The 25164-nt window shown below is 46.6% G+C and overlaps 1 protein-coding gene across 1 annotated transcript in view; it reads left to right on the forward strand.

Annotated features, from left to right (window-relative positions):
• The window catches only part of SOAT2 (sterol O-acyltransferase 2), a 34164-nt gene that overhangs the window by 1559 nt on the left and 7441 nt on the right, over nucleotides 1-25164 (forward strand). The window contains exons 2-12 of the mRNA XM_038752657.1: nucleotides 472-527; nucleotides 1220-1362; nucleotides 6020-6079; nucleotides 6515-6622; nucleotides 9779-10070; nucleotides 12388-12457; nucleotides 13599-13683; nucleotides 15530-15575; nucleotides 15684-15813; nucleotides 19760-19857; nucleotides 24184-24282. Of these exons, the coding sequence (XP_038608585.1) occupies nucleotides 472-527; nucleotides 1220-1362; nucleotides 6020-6079; nucleotides 6515-6622; nucleotides 9779-10070; nucleotides 12388-12457; nucleotides 13599-13683; nucleotides 15530-15575; nucleotides 15684-15813; nucleotides 19760-19857; nucleotides 24184-24282 (1187 nt within the window). The remainder of the gene's footprint in view (nucleotides 1-471; nucleotides 528-1219; nucleotides 1363-6019; nucleotides 6080-6514; nucleotides 6623-9778; nucleotides 10071-12387; nucleotides 12458-13598; nucleotides 13684-15529; nucleotides 15576-15683; nucleotides 15814-19759; nucleotides 19858-24183; nucleotides 24283-25164) is intronic.

Here is a 25164-nt window from a genome sequence, read left to right on the forward strand (position 1 = left end):
AGGGGAGGGGGCACCGGGCTAGCTTCGGATTCATTCATTTAATTGTATTTTTTGAGCACCTACTGTGTGCAGAGCACTGTACTAAGCGCTTGGGAAGTACAAGTTGGCAACATATAGAGACGGTCCCTACCCAACGACGGGCTCATGGTCTAGAAGGGGGCAGAGGGCCTGGCTTGGACGTTACCCACGGAAGAGAAAGGAGGGGAGGGGGCACCGGGCTAGCTTTGCATTCATTCATTCATTCAATCGTATTTATTGAGCACTTACTGTGAGCAGAGCACTGTACTAAGCGCTTGGGAAGTCCAAGTTGGCAACATATAGAGACGGTCCCTACCCACCGATGGGCTCACAGTGTCGAAGCTGTGATCCCTGGGCACGGCGGGTGGGAGGAATGGGGGTTGGTGCGGGGAGAGTGACGGGAGACCGGGGTGGGTCCCTCACCCACTCAGGGACCCCCACTCCTTCCCACAGAAGACTCCAGGCAGGAGGGAGCCCCCGACCTGCTGCAGTGGACTCGACATATGGAGGTGAGTTTGGGTGTAATCAATCAATCAATCAATCAATCGTATTTATTGAGCGCTTACTGTGTGCAGAGCACTGGACACCATTATTATTATTATTAACCCCCATTTTACAGATAATAATAATAATGATGGTATTTGTTAAGCACTTACTATGTGCAAAGCACTGTTCTAAGCGCTGGGGGGATACAAGGTGATCAGGTTGTCCCACGGGGGGCTCACAGGCTTCATCCCCATTTTACAGATGAGGGAACTGAGACTTCATTCATTCATTCAATCGCATTTATTGAGCGCTTACTGTGTGCAGAGCACTGGACTAAGTCCAAGTTGGCAATATATAGAGACGGGCCCTACCCAACAGTGGGCTCACAGTCTAGCCCAAAGTCACACACCTAAGTGGCGGAGGTGGGATTTGAACCCATGACCTCTGACTTCCAAGCCCGGGCTCTTTCCACTGAGCCCCGCCGCTTCAGTTCTATTGGACTCTCCCAAGCGCTTAGCATAGCGCTGTGCACACCGTTAAGCGCTCGACAGATACGATCGCCAGGCCGCACTCAGGGCGCTGTGCTTGAGAGAGGCCGATAGACGAATATAGCAGACAGAGAGGCGAGGGGTCGGCGTGGTGGGTGAAAGGGCGGGGAAGGGGGCTGAGGGTCGGGGGTCGGGGGGTCAAGGTTCAGCCGGCCTTGACCCCGCAGGAGGTGAAGATGGAGCTGCTGGAGCAGGCCCAGGTGCAGCTGGCCGAACTGTTGGACCGAGCTGTGAGAGAAGGGGTCCGGTCCTGCCCGACACGCGGAGGGGGTCTGCTGCCGGCCCCGGCCCCGCTCCAGAACCGTGGCAGGTGATGGGGGGCAAAGGGGAACCCCCAATCCTGACCCTGGTCCTCGTCCTGCCTCGGTTTCCCCGCCCCAGTCTGCCCCGGTCCCACCCCATTCCCTACCCCTACTCTATTTATTTATTATTCATTCATTCATTTATTTATTTTACTTGTACATATCTATCCTATTTATTTTATTTTGTTGGTATGTTTGGTTTTGTTCTCTGTCTCCCCCTTTTAGACTGTGAGCCCACTGTTGGGTAGGGACCGTCTCTATGTGTTGCCAATTTGTACTTCCCAAGCGCTTAGTACAGTGCTCTGCACATAGTAAGCGCTCAATAAATACGATTGATGATGATGATGATGATTCATTCATTCATTTATTATTTTTTTAATGGCATTTCTTAAGCGCTTACTATGTGCAAAGCACCGTTCTAAGCGCTGGGGGGATACAAGGTGATCAGGTTGTCCCATGTGGGGCTCACAGTCTTCATCCCCACTTTACAGATGAGGGAACTGAGGCACAGAGAAATTAAGTGACAAGCCCAAAGTCACACAGTTGACAAGTGGCGGAGTCGGGATTCGAACCCATGACCTCTGACTCCAAAGCCCGGGCTCTTTCCCACTGAGCCACGCTATCTAGTTATTTATTTATTTTATTTGTACTTATGTATTCTATTTCATTTTATTTGTACATATTTATTCTATTTATTTTGTTAATATGTTTTGTTTTGCTCTCTGTCCCCCGCTTCTAGACTGTGAGCCCACTGTTGGGTAAGGGACCGGCTCTAGATGTTGCCAACCTGGACTTCCCAAGCACCTAGACATTTTATTTGTATACATTTATTCTATTTATTTTATTTTGTTAATATGTTTTGTTTTGTTGTCCGTCCCCCACTTCTAGACTGTGAACCCACTGCTGGGTAAGGGACCGGCTCTAGATGTTGCCAACCTGGACTTCCCAAGCGCTTAGACATTATATTTGTATATATTTATTCTATTTATTTTATTTTGTTAATATGTTTTCTTTTGTTCTCCATCCCCCCCTTCTAGACTGTGAGCCTGCTGTTGGGTAAGGGACCGGCTCTAGATGTTGCCAACTTGGACTTCCCTAAGCGCTTAGACATTTTATTTGTATACATTTATTCTATTTATTTTATTTTGTTAATATGTTTTGTTTTGTTCTCCATCCCCCACTTCTAGACTGTGAGCCCGCTGTTGAGTAAGGGACCGTCTCTAGATGTTGCCAAGCTGGACTTCCCAAGCACTTAGACGTTTTATTTGTATATATTTATTCTATTTATTTTATTTTGTTAACTCATTCATTCATTCAATCGTATTTATTGAGCGCTTACTGTGTGCAGAGCACTGTACTAAGCGCTTGGGAAGTACAAGTTGGCAACATCTGGAGACGGTCCCTTACCCAACAGCGGGCTCACAGCCTAGAAATATGTTTTGTTTTGTTCTCTGTGCCCCGCTTCTAGACTGTGAGCCCGCTGTTGGGTAAGGGACCGGCTCTAGATGTTGCCAACTTGGACTTCCCAAGCGCTTAGACATTTTATTTGTATATATTTATTCTATTTATTTTATTTTGTGAATATGTTTTGTTTTGTTCTCCATCCCCCACTTCTAGACTGTGAGCCTGCTGTTGGGTAGGGACTGTTTCCAGATGTTGCCAACTTGGACTTCCCAAGCGCTTAGTCATTTTATTTGTATACATGTATTCTATTTATTTTATTTTGTTAATATGTTTGGTTTTGTTGTCTGTCTCCCCCTTCTAGACTGTGAGCCCGTCGTTGGGTAGGGACCGTCTCTACATGTTGCCAACTTGTACTTCCCAAGCACTTAGGACAGTGCTCTGCACACAGTAAGCGCTCAATAAATACGATTGAATGAATGAATGAATAGATGTTGCCAACTTGGACTTCCCAAGCGCTTAGTCCAGTGCTCTGCACACAGTAAGCGCTCAATAAATATGATTGAATGAATGAATGATCCCTAGTTGGCCCCTGATCCAACCTCACCCCATCCAACTTGTACTTCCCAAGCACTTAGTACAGTGCTCTGCACACAATAAGAGCTCAATAAATACGATTGAATGAATGAATGAATCACCTTGCCCCAGCCCCACCCCATCACTCCGCCTCAGCCCTGACCCCAAATCTGCCCCATCCCAGCCCCACCCCATCAGAACAGTGTTTTGCACATAGTAAGCGCTTAACAAATACCATTATTATTATTATTATTATTCTCACCCCGCACCTTCCCTGATCCCCTAGTTAGCCCCGGCCCCAGTCCTTCCTATTCATTCATTCATTCATTCATTCAATCGTATTTATTGAGCGCTTACTGTGTGCAGAGCACTGTACTAAGTGCTTGGGAAGTCCAAGTTGGCAACATATAGAGACGGCCAAACCCATCACTTTGCTCCTTCCCCTGCCCCTGACCTGAGAGGAGCAGTGTGGCTCAGTGGGAAGAGCCCAGGCTTTGGAGTCAGAGGTCATGGGTTCAAATCCCGACTCTGCCACTTGTCAGCTGGGTGACTTTGGGCAAGTCACAACTTCTCTGGGCCTCAGTTCCCTCATCTGTCAAATGGGGATGAAGACTGTGAGCCCCCCGGGGGACAACCTGATCACCTTGTAACCTCCCCAGCGCTTAGAACAGTGTTTTGCACATAGTAAGCACTTAATAAATGCTATCATTATTATTGTTATTATTATTTGGGCAAGTCACAACTTCTCTGGGCCTCAGTTCCCTCATCTGTCAAATGGGGATGAAGACTGTGAGCCCCCTGTGGGACAACCTGATCACCTTGTAACCTCCCTAGCGCTTAGAACAGTGCTCTGCACATAGTAAGCGCTTAATAAATGTTATTATTATTATTTGGGCATGTCACAACTTCTCTGGGCCTCCGTTCCCTCATCTGTCAAATGGGGATGAAGACTGTGAGCCCCCTGTGGGACAACCTTATCACCTTGTAACCTCCCCAGCGCCTAGAACAGTGTTTTGCACATAGTAAGTACTTAATAAATGCTATCATTATTATTATTTGGGCAAGTCACAACTTCTCTGGGCCTCCATTCCCTCATCTGTCAAATGGGGATGAAGACTGTGAACCCCATGTGGGACAAACTGATCACCTTGTAACCTCCCCAGTGCTTAGAACGGTGCTTTGCACATAGTCAGCGCTTAATAAATGCTATCATTATTATTATTATTATTATTATTATTACTTGGGCAAGTCACAACTTCTCTGGGCCTCCGTTCCCTCATCTGTCAAATGGGGATGAAGACTGGGAGCCCCACGGGGGACAAACTGATCAGCTTGTAACCTCCCCAGCGCATAGCGTAGAAGAGTGCTTTGCACATAGTAAGCGCTTAATAGATGCTATTATTATTATTATTATTATTATTATTATTATTATTATCCCCAGGCCCCGTCCCACCCCCTGCCCCAGTCCTGACCACCAGTTTGTCCCTGTCCCAGCCCCACCCCATCACTCTGCCCCTGGTCTGACCCCCAGTCTGCCCCTGCCCCAGCCCTGACCCCCCAATCTGCCCCTCTCCTGGTCCCTGCCCCTGTCTTGACCCCCAATCAATCAATCAATCAATCAGTCGTATTTATTGAGCGCTTACTGTGTGCAGAGCACTGTACTGAGCGCTTGGGAAGTCCAAGTTGGCAACATCTAGAGACGGTCCCTACCCAACAGCGGGCTCACAGTCTAGAAGCAGCGTGGCACAGTGGAAAGAGTGCAACGGCCTTTGGAGTCAGAGGTCATGGGTTCAAATCCCGGCTCCGCCACTTGTCAGCTGGGTGACTGTGGGCAAGTCACTTCACTTCTCTGGGCCTCAGTTCCCTCATCTGTAAAATGGGGATGAAGACTGTGAGCCCCCCGTGGGACAACCTCATCACCTTGTAACCTCCCCAGCGCTTAGAACGGTGCTTTGCACATAGTAAGCGCTTAATAAAATGCCATTATTATTATAAGGGGGAGGCAGAGAACAAAACCAAACATATTAGCAAAATAAAATAAATAGAATAGATATGTACAAGGAAAATAAATAGAGTAATAAATCATCATCATCATCATCAATCATATTTATTGAGCGCTTACTATGTGCAGAGCACTGTACTAAGCGCTTGGGAAGTACAAATTGGCAACATATAGAGACAGTCCCTACCCAACAGTGGGCTCACAGTCTAAAAGGGGGAGACAGAGAACAAAACCAAACATACTAACAAAATAAAATAAATAGAATAGATATGTACGAATAAAATGAATAAATAAATAAATAGAGTAATAAATCCGTACAAACATCTATACATATATACAGGTGCTGAGGGGAAGGGAAGGAGGTAAGGCAGGGGGATGGAGAGGGAGAGGAGGGGGAGAGGAAGGAGGGGGCTCCGTCTGGGAAGGCCTCCTGGAGGAGGTGAGCTCTCAGTAATAATAATAATAATAATGGCATTTATTAAGCGCTTACTATGTGCAAAGCACTGTTCTAAGCGCTGGGGAGGTGACAGGGTGATCAGGTGGTCCCACGGGGGGGCTCCCAGTCTTCATCCCCATTTGACAGATGAGGGAACTGAGGCCCAGAGAAGTGAAGTGACTTGCCCAATGTCAGCAGTAAGGCCTTGAGACCCTAGTCCCACCCCCACCCCCTTCTCTGCTCCTCTCAGGACCAAGGATGCTCCGGTGTGGAAGCAGAAAGTCTTTGTGGACCGCATGTCGTTACTGGAGTGAGTCTCGGGGGGCAGAGGGCGGCCTGTTCAGAGCCAGGATGACTGGGTTAGAAGCAGCGTGGCTCAGTGGAAAGAGCCCGGGCTTTGGAGTCAGAGGTCACGGGTTCGAATCCCGGCTCCGCCACGTTTGCTGTGTGACCTTGGGCAAGTCACTTAACTTCTCTGAGCCCCAGTCACCTCATCTGGAAAATGGGGATTAAGACTGTGAGCCCCACGTGGGACAACTTGATCACATTGTATCCCCCCAAGCGCTTAGAACAGTGCTTTGCACATAGTAAGCGCTTAACAAATGCCATCATTATCGTTATTATTATTAACTCCCCCCAGCCCCGTTGGGCCTCCAGTTGGGGAAGGGCAGACAACCCCCAGGGGAGGAGGAGTCGGTCCGACGGATTGAGGGCCGGATTTTTCTCATCCTCCCACCGGTCGCAGCGAGCTGATGGAAGTAGAGCACTTTCGGACCATCTATCACATGTTCGTGGCTACTCTGGTCATCTTCATCATCAGCACGCTGGCCACTGACTTCATCGACAAGGGCAGGTAAGGGGGATGGCTGCCGTCGTGATTTCCTGACTGGAAGCTCCTCGTGGGCCGGGAACGGGCCCCTTTGTTCTTACGCGACACTCTCCCAGGCGCTTAGCAGAGCGCTCTGCACATAATAAGCGCTCACTAAACTCACTCATTCATTCAATCGGACTTATTCTCACTGCCACCCACCTGTCATCTGATTTTCTTCTCCCTCCTCAGTGGGGAGCAGCGTGGCTCAATGGAAGGCTTTGGAGTCAGAGGTCATGGGTTCAAATCCCAGCTCCGTCAGCTGTGTGACTTTGGGCGAGTCACTTCACTTCTCTGTTGCCAACTTGTACTTCCCAAGCGCTTCGTACAGCGCTCTGCACACAGTAAGCGCTCAATAAATACGATTGATTGATTTTGTTCTCTGTCTCCCCCTTTTAGACCGTGAGCCCACTGTTGGGTAGGGACCGTCTCTAGGTATTGCCAACTTGTACTTCCCAAGCGCTTCGTACAGCGCTCTGCACACAGTAAGCGCTCAATAAATACGATTGATTGATTTTGTTCTCTGTCTCCCCCTTTTAGACTGTGAGCCCACTGTTGGGTAGGGACCGTCTCTAGGTATTGCCAACTTGTACTTCCCAAGCGCTTAGTACGTGCTCTGCACACAGTAAGCGCTCAATAAATACGATTGATTGATTGACTGATTGATTATTTGTTGCCAACTTGTACCTCCCAAGCGCTTAGTACAGTGCTCTGCGCACAGTAAGCGCTCAATAAATACAATTGATTGATTTTTATCCCCATCTTACAGATGAGGTAACTGAGACAAAGAAAAGTGACTTGCCCAAGGTCACACTAGACAAGTGGTGGAGCAGGGATTAAATCCCTCTGATTCCCAGGTCTATGCTCTTCCCACCCGGCTAGGCTGCTTCCTTATCATCATCTTTATTGTTGTTATTTTTTCTAGGATTTGTTAAGTGCTCGCTACGTGCCGGCCACTGTACTGAGCGCTGGGGTAGATACAAGCTAATCAGGTTAGACGTTCATTCCCAGACCGTGCCCCACCTGGGGTTCACGGTTTCAACCCCCATTTTAGAGACGAGGTAACTGAGGCACAGAGAAGGGAAGTGACTTGCCCGAGGTGCTTTCCAAGCTCTTAGTCCAGTTCTCTGCACACAGTAAGCGCTCAATAAATGCGATTGAATGAATGAATGAAAGGTCACACAGCAGGGAAGAACCAAGATTAGAATCCTGGTCATTCATTCAGTCGGTCATTCAGTCCTATTTATTCATTCATTCATTCATTCAATCGCATTTATTGAGCGCTTACTGTGGGCAGAGCACTGTACTAAGCGCTAGGGTACAACAGAACAATAAATGGGCACATTCCCTGCCCATGACGAGCTTACCTCTGACTCCCAGGACTGAGTTCTTATTCGCTAGTCCACCCTGCTTCTCGTCTTCTCAGAAGCAGCGGGGCTCAGTAGAAAGAGCCCGGGCTTCGGAGTCAGTGGTCATGGGTTCAAATCCCGCCTCCGCCAACTGTCACCTGGGTGACTTTGGGCAGGTCACTTCACTTCTCTGGGCCTCAGTTCCCTCATCTGCAAAATGGGGATGAAGACTGTGAGCCCCCCGTGGGACAACCTGATCACCCTGTAGCCTCCCCAGCGCTTAGAACAGTGCTTTGGGCATAGTAAGTGCTTAATAAATGCCATTATTTTTATTATCTTGGAAGAATACGCTTGGGTCTCTGTGCCCTAATCATGCCCTCCGTGATGGTCAGAGATTCATTCATTCATTCATTCAATCATATTTATTGAGCGCTTACTTTGTGCAGAGCACTGTACTAAGCGCTTGGGAAGCACAAGTTGGCAACATATAGAGACGGTCCCTACCCAACAGCGGGCTCACAGTCTAGAAGGCCTACCAGACTGAGCCCCCTCTTTCCCCTCCCCATCCCCCCCGCCTTACCTCCTTCCCCTCCCCACAGCACCTGTATAGATGGATATATGTTTGTACGAATTTATTACTCTATTTATTTTATTTGTACATATTTATTCTATTTATTTTATTTTGTTAATATGCTTTGTTTTGTTCTCTGTCTCCCCCTTCTAGACTGTGAACCCGCTGTTGGGTAGGGACTGGCTCTATATGGTGCCAATTTGTACTTCCCAAGCGCTTAGTCCAGTGCTCTGCACCCAGTAAGCGCTCAATAAATCCGATTGATTGATTGATTGATTGTTGGGTAGGGACCGCCTCTAGAGGTTGCCAACTTGGACTTCCCAAGCGCTTAGTCCAGTGCTCTGCACTCAGTAAGCGCTCAATAAATACGATTGATTGATTGATTGTTGGGTAGGGACCGTCTCTAGATGTTGCCAACTTGGACTTCCCAAGCGCTTAGTCCAGTGCTCTGCACCCAGTAAGCGCTCAATAAATACGATTGAATGAATGAATGAATGACCCCTAGTTGGCCCCCTGATCCAGCCTCACCCCATCCAGCTTGTACTTCCCAAGCGCTTAGTCCAGTGCTCTGCACCCAGTAAGCGCTCAATAAATACGATTGAATGAATGAATGAATGACCCCAAGTTGGCCCCCGATCCAGCCTCACCCCATCCAGCTTGTCCTTCCCAAGCGCTTAGTCCAGTGCTCTGCACCCAGTAAGCACTCAATAAATACGACTGAATGAATGAATGAATGACCCCTAGTTGGCCCCCGATCCAGCCTCACCCCATCCAGCTTGTACTTCCCAAGCGCTTAGTCCAGTGCTCTGCACCCAGTAAGTGCTCAATAAATACAACTGAATGAATGAATGAATGACCCCTAGTTGGCCCCTGATCCAGCCTCACCCCATCCAGCTTGTCCTTCCCAAGCGCTTAGTCCAGTGCTCTGCACCCAGTAAGCGCTCAATAAATACGACTGAGTGAATGAATAGAAGGATTGAGTTTAGATGCCAGTCTTTCTGCCTCCTTCTGAGGCTGGCGCTGAAGTTCAGTCTCCCGATGCCAACCTCCCTGCCTCCTTCTCTGGCTGGCGCTGGGGTTGGCTCTCCTGATGCCAACCTCCCTGCCTCCTCTTTCTGGCATCGAAGTTCAGTCTCCCGATGCCAACCTCCCTGCCTCCTTCCCTGGCTGGCGCTGGGGTTGGCTCTCCCGATGCCAACCTCCCTGCCTCCTCTTTCCCAGGCTGGTGCTGGAGTTGGATCTCCTGATGTTCAGCTTTGGGCAGCTGCCGCTGGCCCTGGCCACCTGGTTGCCCATGTTCCTCTACACCCTGGTAGTGCCCTACCAGGTGCTGAGGGCGGGGGTGGCGGGGCTGCCCACCCTGCCCACCCTGCGCTGGAGGCTGCTGGGCACGGCCGGGCTGGGGGCACTGCTGGCAGCCGGCCACGCCGCTGTACTGGTCGCCTTCCCCATCTACGTGGCCCTGGAGTACCGGCTGTCCCCGGCCTCCCGCTGCATCCTTGTCTTCGAGCAGGTAGGGAACGTGGCCTGATCTGGGGGCATGGCCAGAAAGACCCCCTCCGCCCCCCAGACGTGTCCTGGGCACTTAAGGGGTGGGCACTGGAGTGGGGGAACCAAGGTGATTGGAGGGTGAAGCTATAATAATAATAATAATAATGATGTATTTGTTAAGCGCTTACTATGTGCAAAGCACGTTCTAAGCGCTGGGCAAACAGCGCTCAATTCTTGGCCCAAGGAGGAGGCAGCTAAGCACTGTGAGCCCACTGTTGGGTAGGGACCGTCTCTAGATGTTGCCAACTTGTCCTTCCCAAGAGCTTAGTACAGTGCTCTGCACACAGTAAGCGCTCAATAAATACGATTGATGGTGAGCAGGGGTGTCCTTTACACGTGATGAGGACGATGGCCTTTATTAATAGTAATAGTGGCATTTGTTAAGCGCTTACTATGTGCAAAGTGCTGTTCTAATAATAATAATAATTGGCATTTGTTAAGCGCTTGCTATGTGCAAAGCACTGTTCTAAGCGCTGGGGAGGATACAGGGGGATCAGGTTGTCCCACGTGGGGCTCACAGTTTTAATCCCCATTTTACAGATGAGGGAACTGAGGCCCAGAGAAGTGAAGTGACTTGCCCAAGATCACACAGCAGACATGTGGCGGAGCGGGATTCAAACCCCTGACCTCTGACTCCAAAGCCCGGGCTCTTTCCACTGAGCCGCGCTGCTTCTTCTAAGCGCTGGGGAGGTTGCAAGGTGGTCAGGTTGTCCCACGGGGGGCTCACAGTCTTCATCCCCATTTTACAGATGAGGTCACTGAGGCCCAGAGAAGTGAAGGGACTTGCCCAAAGTCACACAGCTCACAAGTGGTGGAGCCAGGATTTGAACCCATGTCTTCTAACTCCAAAGCCCGGGCTCTTTCCACTGAGCCATGCTGCTTCTCTTGAGCCATGGGGGGGTGTCCTTTACAAGTGATGATGACGATGGCCTTTATTAATAGTAATAATGGCATTTGTTAAGCGCTTACTATGTGCAAAGCACTGTTCTAAGCGCTGGGGAGGTTACAAGGTGATCAGGTTGTCCCGCGGGGGGCTCACAGTCAATCCCCATTTGACAGATGAGGTAACTGAGGCCCAGAGAAGTTCATTCATTCATTCATTCATTCATTCATCCAATCGTCTGTATTGAGCGCTTACTGTGTGCAGAGCACTGTACTAAGCGCTTGGGAAGTCCAAGTTGGCAACATCTAGAGACGGTCCCTGCCCAACAGTGGGCTCACAGTCTAGAAGGGGGAGACGGGCAACAAAACGAAACATATTAACAAAGTAAAATAAATAAATAAAAATGTACAAATTAAAGAAATAAATAAATAGAGAAGTGATTTGCCCAAAGTCACACAGCTGACAATTGGCGGAGCCGGGATTTGGACCCATGACCACTGACTCCAAAGCCCGGGCTCTTTCCACTGAGCTGCGCTGCCCTTACTGTGTGCAGAGCACTGTACTGAGCGCTTGGGAGAGTCCGGTAGGATGAGAGAAGCAGCGTGGCTCAGTGGAAAAGAGCAAGGGCTTTAGACTGTGAGCCCACTGTTGGGTAGGGACCGTCTCTATATGTTGCCAACTTGGACTTTCCAAGTGCTTAGTCCAGTGCTCTGCACACAGTAAGCGCTCAATAAATACGATTGATTGATTGATTGATTGGAGTCAGAGGTCATGGGTTCAAATCCCGGCTCCCCCGATTGTCAGCTGGGTGACTTTGGGCAAGTCGCTTCACTTCTCTGGGCCTCAGCGACCTCATCTGGAAAACGGGGATGAAGACTGGGAGCCCCCGTGGGACCACCTGATCGCCTTGTCACTTCCCCATCATCATCATCATCAGTCGTATTTACTGAGCGCTTACTGTGTGCAGAGCACTGGACTAAGCGCTTGGGAAGTACAAATTGGCAACATATAGAGACAGTCCCTACCCAACAGTGGGCTGTTGAAGTATTGAACTATATGAAGTATTCCCCAGCGCTTAGAACAGTGCTTTGCACATAGTAAGCGCTTATATACCAACATTATTATTATCATTATATTATTATAAAATATGTGCAAAGCTTAACCCTAAGCTTTGCACATAGTAAGCCGTTAATAAATGCTATTATTATTGTTATTATAAACAGTCACAGCCTCCCCCCATGACGAGCTTAGGGTCCAGAGGGTGGTCTTAGGAGCTGGGCAAATGGCTCTTTGGGTTGTCGAGCCCCACATTTGGGGTTGAGGGTGGGTGGGCTGCAGAATCCCCCCGCCGGCCCGCCCAGTTTCTGGGTCTCAGAGCTCCTCACCCCTGTTTCAGGTCCGGTTTCTGATGAAAAGTTACTCCTTCCTGCGGGAGGCCACTCCCAACATCCTCTTCAGCAAAGCAGGTGAGTGCCCAGACCACTGGGCTTCCCTCCCTCTCAGCCGCCCCCCGGCCCCTAATCTCCTCTGAACGCCCTCCCTTCCTCTGTCTGCCCAATATATGCCAACCTCTCTGGCAGTCACTCATTCAATCAGTCAATCAATCAATCAGTCGTATTTATTGAGCGCTTACTGGGTGCAGAGCACTGGACTGAGCGCTTGGGAAGTCCAAGTTGGCAACATATACAGTCCCTACCCCACAGCGGGCTCACAGTCGAAAAGAGCTCAATCTTGAGCTCTTACTGTGCGCAGAGCGCTGGACTAAGCGCTTGGGTGAGCCCACTGTTGGGTAGGGACCGTCTCTATATGTTGCCAATTTGTACTTCCCAAGCGCTTAGTACAGTGCTCTGCACACAGTAAGCGCTCAATAAATACGATTGATGATGATGATGATAACGGAACAATCAGTAGACGAGCCAAAGCCAGGTGGGTCCCTCAGCCACCCCTCCCATGATAATTACGGTAATAATAATAATAATAATGGCATTTGTTAAGCGCTTACTATGTGCAGAGCACTGTATGGTAGGGATTGAGGGCTGCACAAACCCTGTGCTGGACGCTGGGATATGTATATATGTTTGTACATATTTATTACTCTATTTATTTTACTTGTACATATCTATTGTGTTTATTTTATTTGCTTAATATGTTTGGTTTTGTTCTCTGTCTCCCCCTTCTAGACTGTGAGCCCACTGTACTGTCTCTCTAGGTTGCCAACTTGGTCTTCCCAAGCGCTCAGTCCAGTGCTCTGCACACAGTAAGCGCTCAATAAATATGATTGATTGATTGATTGATTAATCATAGGACTCATTTCCTGTCCCAAGGGGCCCACAGTCTAAGAGGGAAGAGGAAACTGGGGACCAGAGAGCCTTACACAATAATAACGATAGCATTTATTAAGCGCTTGGTCCGTCAGTCAGTCGTATTTATTGAGCGCCAAGCACTGTGCTAAGCGCTTGGGGGAGGACAACGGAACAACGTAGCTCCGTTTCCTGCCCACAATGAGCTGACAGTCGAGATGGTCTGTAGGATTTGTAGCTAGAGGAGACATCAGTCTCCCTCCTCCTGTCTGACCTCTGACCTCTGACCCCTGACCCCTCCCTTCAGGTGAAGGGTCGCGAGCGCCCAGTTTTTCCAGCTACCTCTACTTCCTCTTCTGCCCCACGCTCATCTACAGGGAGAGCTACCCCAGGTGAGAGCCCAGCCCCACCCCTCTCAGGCCCGACCCCTTCCCTCCGTGACCCCCCCCGGACCCCCCGTCCTGCCCCCTCTAACTCTGGATGGGTCAAATGATAGGATCTGTTAATAATAATAATAATAATAATAATGATGGTATTTGTTAAGCGCTTACTACGTGCAAAGCACTGTTCTAAGCGCTGGGGAGGTTACAAGGTGATCAGGTTGTCCCACTGGGGGCTCACAGTCTTAATCCCCATTTTACAGATGAGGTCACTGAGGCCCAGAGAAGTGAAGTGACTTGCCCAAAGTCACCCAGCTGACGGCGGAGCCGGGATTTTTTTTTTTTTTAATGGAATTTATTAAGCGCTTACTATGTGCAAAGCACTGTTCTAAGCGCTGGGGAGGTTACAAGGTGATCAGGTTGTCCCACAGGGGGCTCACAGTCTTAATCCCCATTTTACAGATGAGGTCACTGAGGCCCAGAGAAGTGAAGTGACTTGCCCAAAGTCACCCAGCTGACAGTTGGCGGAGCCGGGATTTGAACCCGTGACCTCTGACTCCAAAGCCCGGGATCTTTCCACTGAGCCACGCTGCTTCCCCCTTTTAGACTGTGCGCCCACTGTTGGGTAGGGACTGTCTCTGTATGTTGCCAACTTTTCCCAAGTGCTTAGTCCAGTGCTCTGCACACAGTAAGCGCTCAATAAATACGATTGATCGATTGATTGATTGATTGATTGGAAAGAGCACTTTCTCAGTGGAAAGAACACTTCTCCGCGTTAAGCGCTTACTATGGGTCAAGCGCTGTTCTAAGCGCTGGGGTGGATACACCCCAATCAGGTTGGACACAGTCCCTGTCCCACGTGGGACTCACCGTCATCATCCTCGTTTAACTCGGAAACACCTCGATGGCATTGGATTCCCCTCCCCGCGTGTCGAAGGTCATGGGTTCAAACCCCGGCTCCGCCAATTGTCAGCTGAGTGACTTTGGGCAAGTCACTAGTATAGTATAGTATAGTATTAGTATAGTATAGTATAGCATAGCATAGCATAGCATATATATAGTATAGTATATATATAGTATAGCATAGTACATATGTAGTATAGTATAGTATACATGTAGTATATATAGCATATATGATATATAGAGTATATAGTATATATACTCATATATAAGAATATAAGCATATATATAAGCATATATATAGGTATATATATACTATATACTATATATTGTATATGGTATATATAATATATAGTATATAGTATATATGCTCATACATATAAGTATATATACTATATAGTATATATTATATATACTATATACTATATAGTATATATACTTATATATATGAGCATATATAAGTATATATATAAGTATATATATATAAATATATGTATGTGTATAAATGTATATATATATTAAGTGCATATATATAAGTATATGTATATACATATATGTATGTGTATATATGTATATATAAAGTGTATATATGTATATACATATATGTATGTGTATATATGTATATATATTATGTATATATATGTATATACATATATGTATGTGTTTGTGTGTGTGTGTGTGTGTGTATATATATTTCTCTGGGCCTCAGTTCCCTCATCTGGAAAACGGGGATGAAGACAGTTAGCCCCCCCATGGGACAACCTGATCACCTTGTAAACTCCCCAGCGCTTAGAACAGTGCTTTGCACATAGTAAGTGCTTAATAAATGCCATCATTATTATTATTATTGTAACCGCCCCAGCGCTTAGAACAGTGCTTGGCAGGTAGTGAGCCGTAACAAATGCCGTGATTATAATAATAATGATTATTATCTCTCCCCTCCGTCCCCCCCAACCAGGACGCCCTCCGTCCGGTGGAATTACGTAGCCAAGAACATTGCTCAGGTCAGACCCCGTGGGGAGGGCGGTGGGCCGGGGGAGAGAGGGGTGGGGGGGTCCAGAAGGGGAAGGGTTGGGACCCCCAAAGCGATGTCGGGGTGCCCCCTCCCCCAGGCCTGCGGCTGTGTCCTCTACGCCTGCTTCATCCTGGGCCGCCTCTGCGTCCCCGTCTTCGCCAACATGAGCCGGGAGCCCTTCAGCACTCGAACTCTGGTCCTCTCCATCTTCCACGCCACCCTGCCCGGTGAGGAAAGGGGAGGCTGGGCAGGAGGGGGCATGGGAGGACTGGCATGGAGGGCACAAACTAGGGTGACAGAGGGAGAGGCCCAGGAAATCACCCGGGCATGGCCAATCAACCATTCAATCAATCCATCAATCATCAATCGTATTTATTGAGCGCTTACTGTGTGCAGAGCACTGGACTAAGCGCTTGGGAAGTCCAAGTTGGCAACATAGAGAGACGGTCCCTACCCAACAGTGGGCTCACAGTCTAAATTTAATGGTCACAGTATTGACTGAGTCGGCCAGTCAGTCGATTAATAATAATAATAATAATAATGGCATTTATTAAGCGCTTGGCCTACCCAGACTGAGCCCCCTCCTCCCCCTCCCCATCAACCAATCAATCAATCAATCGTATTTATTGAGCGCTTACTATGTGCAGAGCACTGTACTAAGCGCTTGGGAAGTACAAATTGGCAACATATAGAGACAGTCCCTACCCATCCCCCCCAGCCTTACCTTCTTCCCCTCCCCACAGCACCTGTATATATATATATATATATATAGATGTTTGTACGGATTTATTACTCTATTTATTTATTTGTACATATTTATTCTATTTATTTTATTTTGTTGATATGTTTTGTTTTGTTGTCTGTCTCCCCCTTCTAGACTGTGAGCCCGCTGGTGGGGAGGGACCGTCTCCAGATGTTGCCAACTTGGGCTTCCCAAGCGCTTAGTACAGTGCTCTGCACACAGTACATGCTCAATAAATATGATTGAATGAAGACTGTGAGCCCACTGTTGGGTAGGGACCGTCTCTATAGGTTGCCAACTTGGACTTCCCAAGCGCTTAGTACAGTGCTCTGCACACAGTAAGCGCTCAGTAAATATGATTGAATGAAGACTGTGAGCCCACTGTTGGGTAGGGACCGTCTTTATATGTTGCCAACTTGTACTTCCCAAGCGCTTAGTACAGTGCTCTGCACATGGTAAGCGCTCAATAAATACGATTGAATGAAAGAATGAATGAATGTTCTAAGCACTGGGGAGGTTACAAGGTGATCAGGTTGTCCCAAGGGGGGCTCACTGTCTTCATCCCCATTTTACAGATGAGGTCACTGAGGCCCAGAGAAGTGAAGTGACTTGCCCAAAGTCACACAGCTGACATTTCTAGACTGTGAGCCCGCTGTTGGGTAGGGACCGTCTCTAGATGTTGCCAACTTGTACTTCCCAAGCGCTTAGTACAGTGCTCTGCACACAGTCAGCGCTCAACAAATACGATTGAATGAACGAATGAATGAATTGGCGGAGCCGGAATTTGAACCCATGACCTCTGACTCCGACGCCCAGGCTCTTTCCACTGAGCCACGCTGCTTCTCATTTGCATTTATTTATTATTATTATCATTTATTTATTTATTCTCGATTGCATTTATTGAGCGCTGTGTGCAGGGCACTATACTGAGCGCTTGGGAGAGTACGATATGACAGAAGAACAGACACCCTCCCTGCCCACAACGAATTTACAGTCTAGAGTGCTACTGAGTCTACTGAGCACCTATTGGGTATGAAACACCGTGTACTAAGCGCTCGGGTGTATAATGGAATTAATCAATCTGATCCTTGCCCTCAAGAAGTTTACAATCTAGTGAGGCAGCCAGGCACTAATAATGATAATAGTATCTGTTAGGCATTTACAATGTGCCCAGTTCTGTACTAAACGCCGGGTTAGACACAAGAAAATAATAATAATAACACTTGTCTGCTGTATGACCTTGGGTAAGTCAGCAGCGTGGCTTAGTGGAAAGAGCCCGGGCTTGGGAGTCAGAGGCCGCGGGTTCTAATCCCGCCTCCGCCGCTTGTCTGCTGTGTGGCCTTGGGCAAGTCACTGCACTTCTCTGGGCCTCAGTTCCCTCATCTGTCAAATGGGGATGAAGACTGGGAGCCCCACGTGGGACAACCTGATTGCCTTGTATCTACCCCAGCGCTTAGAACTGTGCTTGGCCCATAGTGAGCGCTTAAAAAATACCACAATTATTATTATTATTATTACTTCACTTCTCTGGGCCTCCGTTCCCCCATCTGTCAAATGGGGATGAAGACTGGGAGCCCCACGTGGGACAACCTGATTGCCTTGTATCTACCCCAGCACTTAGGACAGTGCTTGGCACATAGTAAGCGCTTAAAAAATACCACAATTATTATTATTATTACTTCACTTCTCTGGGCCTCCGTTCCCCCATCTGTCAAATGGGGATGAAGACTGGGAGCCCCACGTGGGACAACCTGATTGCCTTGTATCTACTCCAGCGCATAGGACAGTGCTTCGCCCATAGTAAGCGCTAAAAAAATACCACAATTATTATTATTATTACTTCACTTCTCTGGGCCTCAGTTCCCTCATCTGTCAAATGGGGATGAAGACTGAGAGCCCCACGTGGGACAACCTGATTGCCTTGTATCTTACCCCAGCGCTTAGGACAGTGCTTGGCCCATAGTAAGTGCTTAAAAAATACCACAATTATTATTATTATTTTTACTTCACTTCTCTGGGCCTCCGTTCCCTCATCTGTCAAATGGGGATGAAGACTGGGAGCCCCACGTGGGACAACCTGATTGCCTTGTATCTACTCCAGTGCTTAGAACAGTGCTTGGCCCATAGTAAGCACTTAAAAAATACCACAATTATTATTATTATTACTTCATCATCATCAATCGTATTTATTTAGCGCTTACTGTGTGCAGAGCACTGTACTAAGCGCTTGGGAAGTACAAATTGGCAACATATAGAGACAGTCCCTACCCAACAGTGGGATCACACTTCTCTGGGCCTCAGTTCCCTCATCTGTCAAATGGGGATGAAGACTGGGAGCCCCATGTGGGACAACCTGATTGCCTCGTATCTACCCCAGTGCTTAGGACAGTGCTTGGCCCATAGTAAGCGCTTAAAAAATACCACAATTATTATTATTATTACTTCACTTCTCTGGGCCTCAGTTCCCTCATCTGTCAAATGGGGATGAAGACTGGGAGCCCCATGTGGGACAACCTGATGACCTCGTATCTACCCCAGTGCTTAGAACAGTGCCTGGCCCATAGTAAGCGCTTAAAAAAGGACCACAATTATTATTATTATTACTTCATTCATTTATTCAATTGTATTTATTGAGCGCTTTACTGTGTGCAGAGCACTGTACTAAGCGCTTGGGAAGTCCAAGTTGGCAACAATAGAGACGGTCCCTACCCAACAGCGGGCTCACAGTCTAGGAGGGGGAGACAGAGAACAAAACCAAACATATTAACAAAATAAAATAAATAGAATAGATATGTACAAGTAAAATAAATGAATAAATAGAGTAATAAATACGTATTTCACTTCTCTGGGCCTCAGTTCCCTCATCTGTCAAATGGGGATGAAGACTGGGAGCCCCACGTGGGACAACCTGATCATCATCATCATCATCAATTGTATTTATTGAGCGCTTACTGTGTGCAGAGCACTGTACTAAGCGCTTGGGAAGTCCAAGTTGGCAACATCGAGAGACGGTCCCTACCCAACAGTGGGCTCACAGTCTAGAAGGGGGAGACAGACGACAAAACAAAACATATAAACCAAATAAAGTAAATAGAATAAATATGTACAAGTAAAATAAATAGAGTAATAAATACGTACTTCACTTCTCTGGGCCTCAGTTCCCTCATCTGTCAAATGGGGATGAAGACTGGGAGCCCCACGGGGGACAACCTGATCACCTCGTATCTACCCCAGTGCTTAGAATGGTGCTTGGCACATAGTAAGCACTTAACAATTACCCCAATTTATTAGTAGTAGTAACAACAATAACAGTAATAATAACAACAACAACAACAATAATAAATGTAACAATAATAACTATAATAATAATAATAATAATGAATGCCATTGATTGATTGATTGATGCCCTCTGACCTTTCTCTGGCTGGCAGGCATCTTCATGCTGCTGCTGATTTTCTACGCGTTCCTCCACTGTTGGCTCAACGCTTTTGCTGAGATGCTACGCTTCGCGGACAGGATGTTTTACAGGGTAGGAGTAAAAATTTATTTTACAGGGTAAAATAAATATTACTCTATTTATTTATTTATTTATTTATTTATTTTAATTGTACATATCTATTCTATTTATTTTATTTTGTTAGTATGTTTGGTTTTGTTCTCTGTCTCCCCCTTTTAGACTGTGAGCCCACTGTTGGGCAGGGACCGTCTCTATATGTTGCCAACTTGGACTTCCCAAGCGCTTAGTACAGTGCTCTGCACACAGTAAGCGCTCAATAAATACGATTGATTGATAGGAGGGATGGGGAACGGCACTTAGAACAGTGCTCAGCGCTTAGAACAGTGCTTTGCACATAGTAAGCGCTTAATAAATGCCATTATTATTAGGGGGATGGGGGAGGGAAGATGGGGGAGGGATGGGGGAGAATGGTGGGGGGCTGGAGGAAGGGAAAATGGCGAGAAGGGAGGCAGCGTGGCCTAGTGGGTAGAGGCCGGGCCCGGGAGCCCGAGGACCTGGGTTCTAATCCCGGCTCCGTCACTCGTCTGCTCTGTGACCTTCGATAAGTCACTTCACTTCTCCGGGCCTGTTTCCTCATCGGTGAAATGCAGCGTCCACACCTGTTCTCCCTCCCACTTCAATTGTGAGCTGCATGGGGGGGGGGGGGATAATCAATCAATCAATCAATCGTATTTATCGAGCGCCTACCGTGTGCAGGGATAAGCACGGGGCGGGGAGCCAGAGCACCTGGATCTCAATCCCGGCTCCGCCACTTGACCGCTGTGTGGCCTCAGGCAAGTCGCTTCACTTCTCTGAGCCTCAGTTTCCTCATCGGTAAAATGGAGATTCCATACCTATTTTCCTATTTCCTATTTTCCATGTGGGACGGGGACCGTAGCTGGCCTGATTAACTTGTATCTAGACCCAGCGCTTAGAACGGGGCTGGACGTCTAGTAAACTCGTAACAAATGCCCTAAAAAACAATAACAATAATGATGGTGGTATCTATTAAGTGCTGACTATGGGCCAGGCACTGTATCTAGACCCAGCGCTTAGAACGGGGCTGGACGTCTAGTAAACTCGTAACAAATGCCATAAAAAACAATAATAATAATGATGGTGGTATCTATTAAGTGCTGACTATGGGCCAGGCACTGTATCTAGACCCAGCGCTTAGAATGGGGCTGGACGTCTATTAAACTCGTATCAAATGCCACAAAAAACAATAATAATAATGATGGTGGTATCTATTAAGTGCTGACTATGGGCCAGGCACTGTATCTAGACCCAGCGCTTAGAACGGGGCTGGACGTCTAGTAAACTCATAACAAATGCCATAAAAAAAATAATAATAATGATGGTGGTATCTATTAAGTGCTGACTATGGGCCAGGCACTGTATCTAGACCCAGCGCTTAGAACGGGCCTGGACGCCTAGTAAACTCGTAACAAATGCCCTAAAAAACAATAATAATAATGGTGGTATTTGTTAAGTGCTATGTGGCAGGCACTGTACTAAGCGCTGGGGTGGATACAAGCAAATCGGGTTGGACACAGTCCCTGTCCCTCTTGGGGCTCACAGTCTCAATCCCCATTTACAGGTGAGATAACTGAGGCCCAGAGAATAATAATAATAATAACGGTACTTGTTAAGCACTTAGGGACCGTCTCAACTTGTACTTCCCAAGTGCTTAGTAATAATAATAATAATAATGGCATTTATTAAGCGCTTACTATGTGCATAGCACTGTTCTAAACGCTGGGATTACAAGGTGATCAGGTTGTCCCACGGGGGGCTCACAGCCTTCATCCCCATTTTACAGATGAGGGAACTGAAGCAGAGACTAATAATAATAATAATAATCATAATGGCATTTATTAAGCACTTACTAGGTGCAAAGCACTGTTCCAAGCGCTGGGGAGGTCACAAGGTGATCAGGTTGTCCCACGGGGGGCTCACAGTCTTCATCCCCATTTTACAGAGGAGGGAACTGAGGCCCAGAGAAGTGAAGTGACTTGCCCAAAGTCACCCAGCTGACGAGTGGCGGAGAGCTCTGCACACAGTAAGCGCTCAATAAATACGATTGAATGAATGAATGAATGAATAAATGTGAGCCCCCCCCCCCCCATGGGACAACCTGATCACTTTGTAGCCTCCCCAGCGCTTAGAACAGTGCTTTGCACGTAGTAAGCGCTTAATAAATGCCATTATTATTATTATTATTATTATTATTATTATTATTATTATTATTATTATGTGCCAAGCACTGCTCTAAGCACCGGGGTAGATACAAGTTAGGTTGGACACAGTCCGTAGCCCACATCGGGCCCACACTTTTAATCCCCATTTGGCAGATGAGAGAACTGAGGCCCAGAGAAGTGAAGCGACTCGCTCAGGGTCACACAGCTGATAAGCGCAGCGTGGCTCAGTGGAAAGAGCCCGGGCTTTGGAGTCGGAGGCCGTGGGTTCAAATCCCGGCTCCGCCACTTGTCAGCTGGGTGACTTGGGGCGAGTCACTTCACTTCTCCGGGCCTCAGTTCCCTCATCTGGAAAATGGGGATGAAGACTGGGAGCCCCTCGTGGGACAGCCTGATCACCTTGTATCTACCCCCAGTGCTTAGAACAGTGCTTTGCACATAGTAAGTGCTTAACAAATACCAATATATATATATTGGTATATATATTGGTATTGGTATATATTGGTATATATATGCTAACAAAATAAAATAAATAGAATAGATATGTACAAGTAAGATAAATAGAGTAATAAATATGTACAAACATATATACATATAGAGCAGTGCTTGGCACATAATAATAATAATAATGGCATTTATGTATATATATACCAATATATACCAATACCAATATATATATACACCAATATATACCAATACCAATATATATACCAATATATATATTGGTATTGGTATATATTGGTATATTGGTATATATATGTATATATATGCTAACAAAATAAAATAAATAGAATAGATATGTACAAGTAAGATAAACAAATAGAGTAATAAATATGTACAAACATATATACATATAGAGCAGTGCTTGGCACATAATAACAATAATAATAATAATAATGGCATTTATGTATATATATACCAATATACCAATATATACCAATACCAATATGTATATACCAATATATACCAATACCAATATATATACCAATATACCAATATATATATTGGTATTGGTATATATTGGTATATTGGTATATATATGTATATATATATGCTAACAAAATAAAATAAATAGCTTAGAACAGTGCTTTGCACATAGTAAGCGCTTAACAAATGCCATTATCATCATCATCATCATATATACCAATATATACCAATACCAATATATATACCAATATATATATTGGTATTGGTATATATTGGTACATTGGTATATATATGTATATATATGCTAACAAAATAAAATAAATAGAATAGATATGTACAAGTAAGATAAATAAATAGAGTAATAAATATGTACAAACATATATACATATAGAGCAGTGCTTGGCATATAATAATAATAATAATGGCATTTATGTATATATATACCAATATACCAATATATACCAATACCAATATATATATACCAATATATACCAATACCAATATATATACCAATATACCAATATATATATTGGTATTGGTATATATTGGTATATTGGTAAGTCATAAATGAACAGAACTGAGGTTCTTGTTCTTGTGGTCGCTTCATTTCCTCGTGAGCGTTTTGAGGCTAATATGCGTTCTTTGAATAAATTCCACTGAGTATAAGGTTGCCGACTTGTACTTCCCAAGCGCTCAGTACAGTGCTTTGCACACAGTAAGCGCTCAATAAATACGACTGAATGAATGAATATATATATACAGCTATATATTGGTATATATATATACACATACCAATATATATATACATACATACATACATACATATATATATACATGGCAGGGCCAGGATTAGAACCCAGGTCCTCTGACTCCTGGGCCTGGGCTGTAGCCACTAGGCCACACTGCTTCTCTGAAGAAAAAGGGGAAGCAGGGAGAAGGGGATGGGGGGACGGGAAGGGGGCGACCCCGTGATAGCAAGTGGCTCAGTGGAAAAGAGCCCGGGCTCTGGAGTCAGAGGTCATGGGTTCAAATCCCGGCTCCTCCAGTTGTCAGCTGAGTGACTGTGGGTGAGTCACTTCACTTCTCTGGGCCTCAGTTCCCTCATCTGTCAAATGGGGATGAAGACTGTGTGGGACAACGCGCATCCTCCCCAGCGCTTCGAACGGTGCTTTGCGCATAGTAAGCGCTCAGTAAATGCCACCATCACAGCAAGTCCCCCACCCGTCTCCCGCAGGATTGGTGGAACTCCACGTCTTTCTCCAACTACTATCGCACCTGGAACGTGGTTGTGCATGACTGGCTCTACAGCTACATCTACCAGGACGGCCTGCGGGTACCGGGTTCAAGGGGGCACGGCGGGTGGGAAGGGGGTGCCCCTCTCCGGGGGCCCGGCCCGCCCGGGAGCCAGGGTCAGGGGTCACGGTGTGGATTCCAGGAGACGCAGAGGGGCCCGGTGTGGAGAGAGCCCGGGCCCGGGAGTCGGAAGGACCTGGGTTCTAATTCCGGCCCTTTCGCTTATCAGCTGTGTGACCCTGAGCGAGTCGCTTCACTTCTCTGGGCCACAGTTCTCTCATCTGCCAAATGGGGATTAAGAGTGTGAGCCCGATGTGGACCAACCTAACTTGTATCTACCCTGGTGCTTAGAGTATCATCATCATCATCATCAATCGTATTTATTGAGCGCTTACTGTGTGCAGAGCACTGGACTAAGCGCTTGGGAAGTACAAATTGGCAACATATAGAGACAGTCCCTACCCAACAGTGGGCTCACAGTCTAAAAGGGGGAGACAGAGAACAGAACCAAACATACTAACAAAATAAAATAAATAGAATAGATATGTACAAGATAAATAAATAAAGAAATAAATAGAGTAATAAATATGTACAAACATATACATATATACAGGTGCTGTGGGGAAGGGAAGGAGGTAAGATGGGGGGATGGAGAGGGGGACGAGGGGGAGACGAGGGGGAGCAATCAATCAATAGTATTTATTGAGTGCTTACTGTGTGCACAGCACTGTACTAAGCGCTTGGGAAGTCCAAGTCTGCGACACATAGAGACGGTCCCTACCCAACAGCGGGCTCACAGTCTAGAAGGGGGAGACAGAGAACAAAACCAAACATACTAACAAAATAAAATAAATAGAATAGATATGTACAAGTAAGATAAATAAATAAATAGAGTAATACATATGTACAAACATATATACAT

Source organism: Tachyglossus aculeatus, chromosome 10 (genome assembly GCF_015852505.1).
Source record: "Tachyglossus aculeatus isolate mTacAcu1 chromosome 10, mTacAcu1.pri, whole genome shotgun sequence".
Taxonomy (NCBI): Eukaryota; Metazoa; Chordata; class Mammalia; order Monotremata; family Tachyglossidae; genus Tachyglossus; species Tachyglossus aculeatus.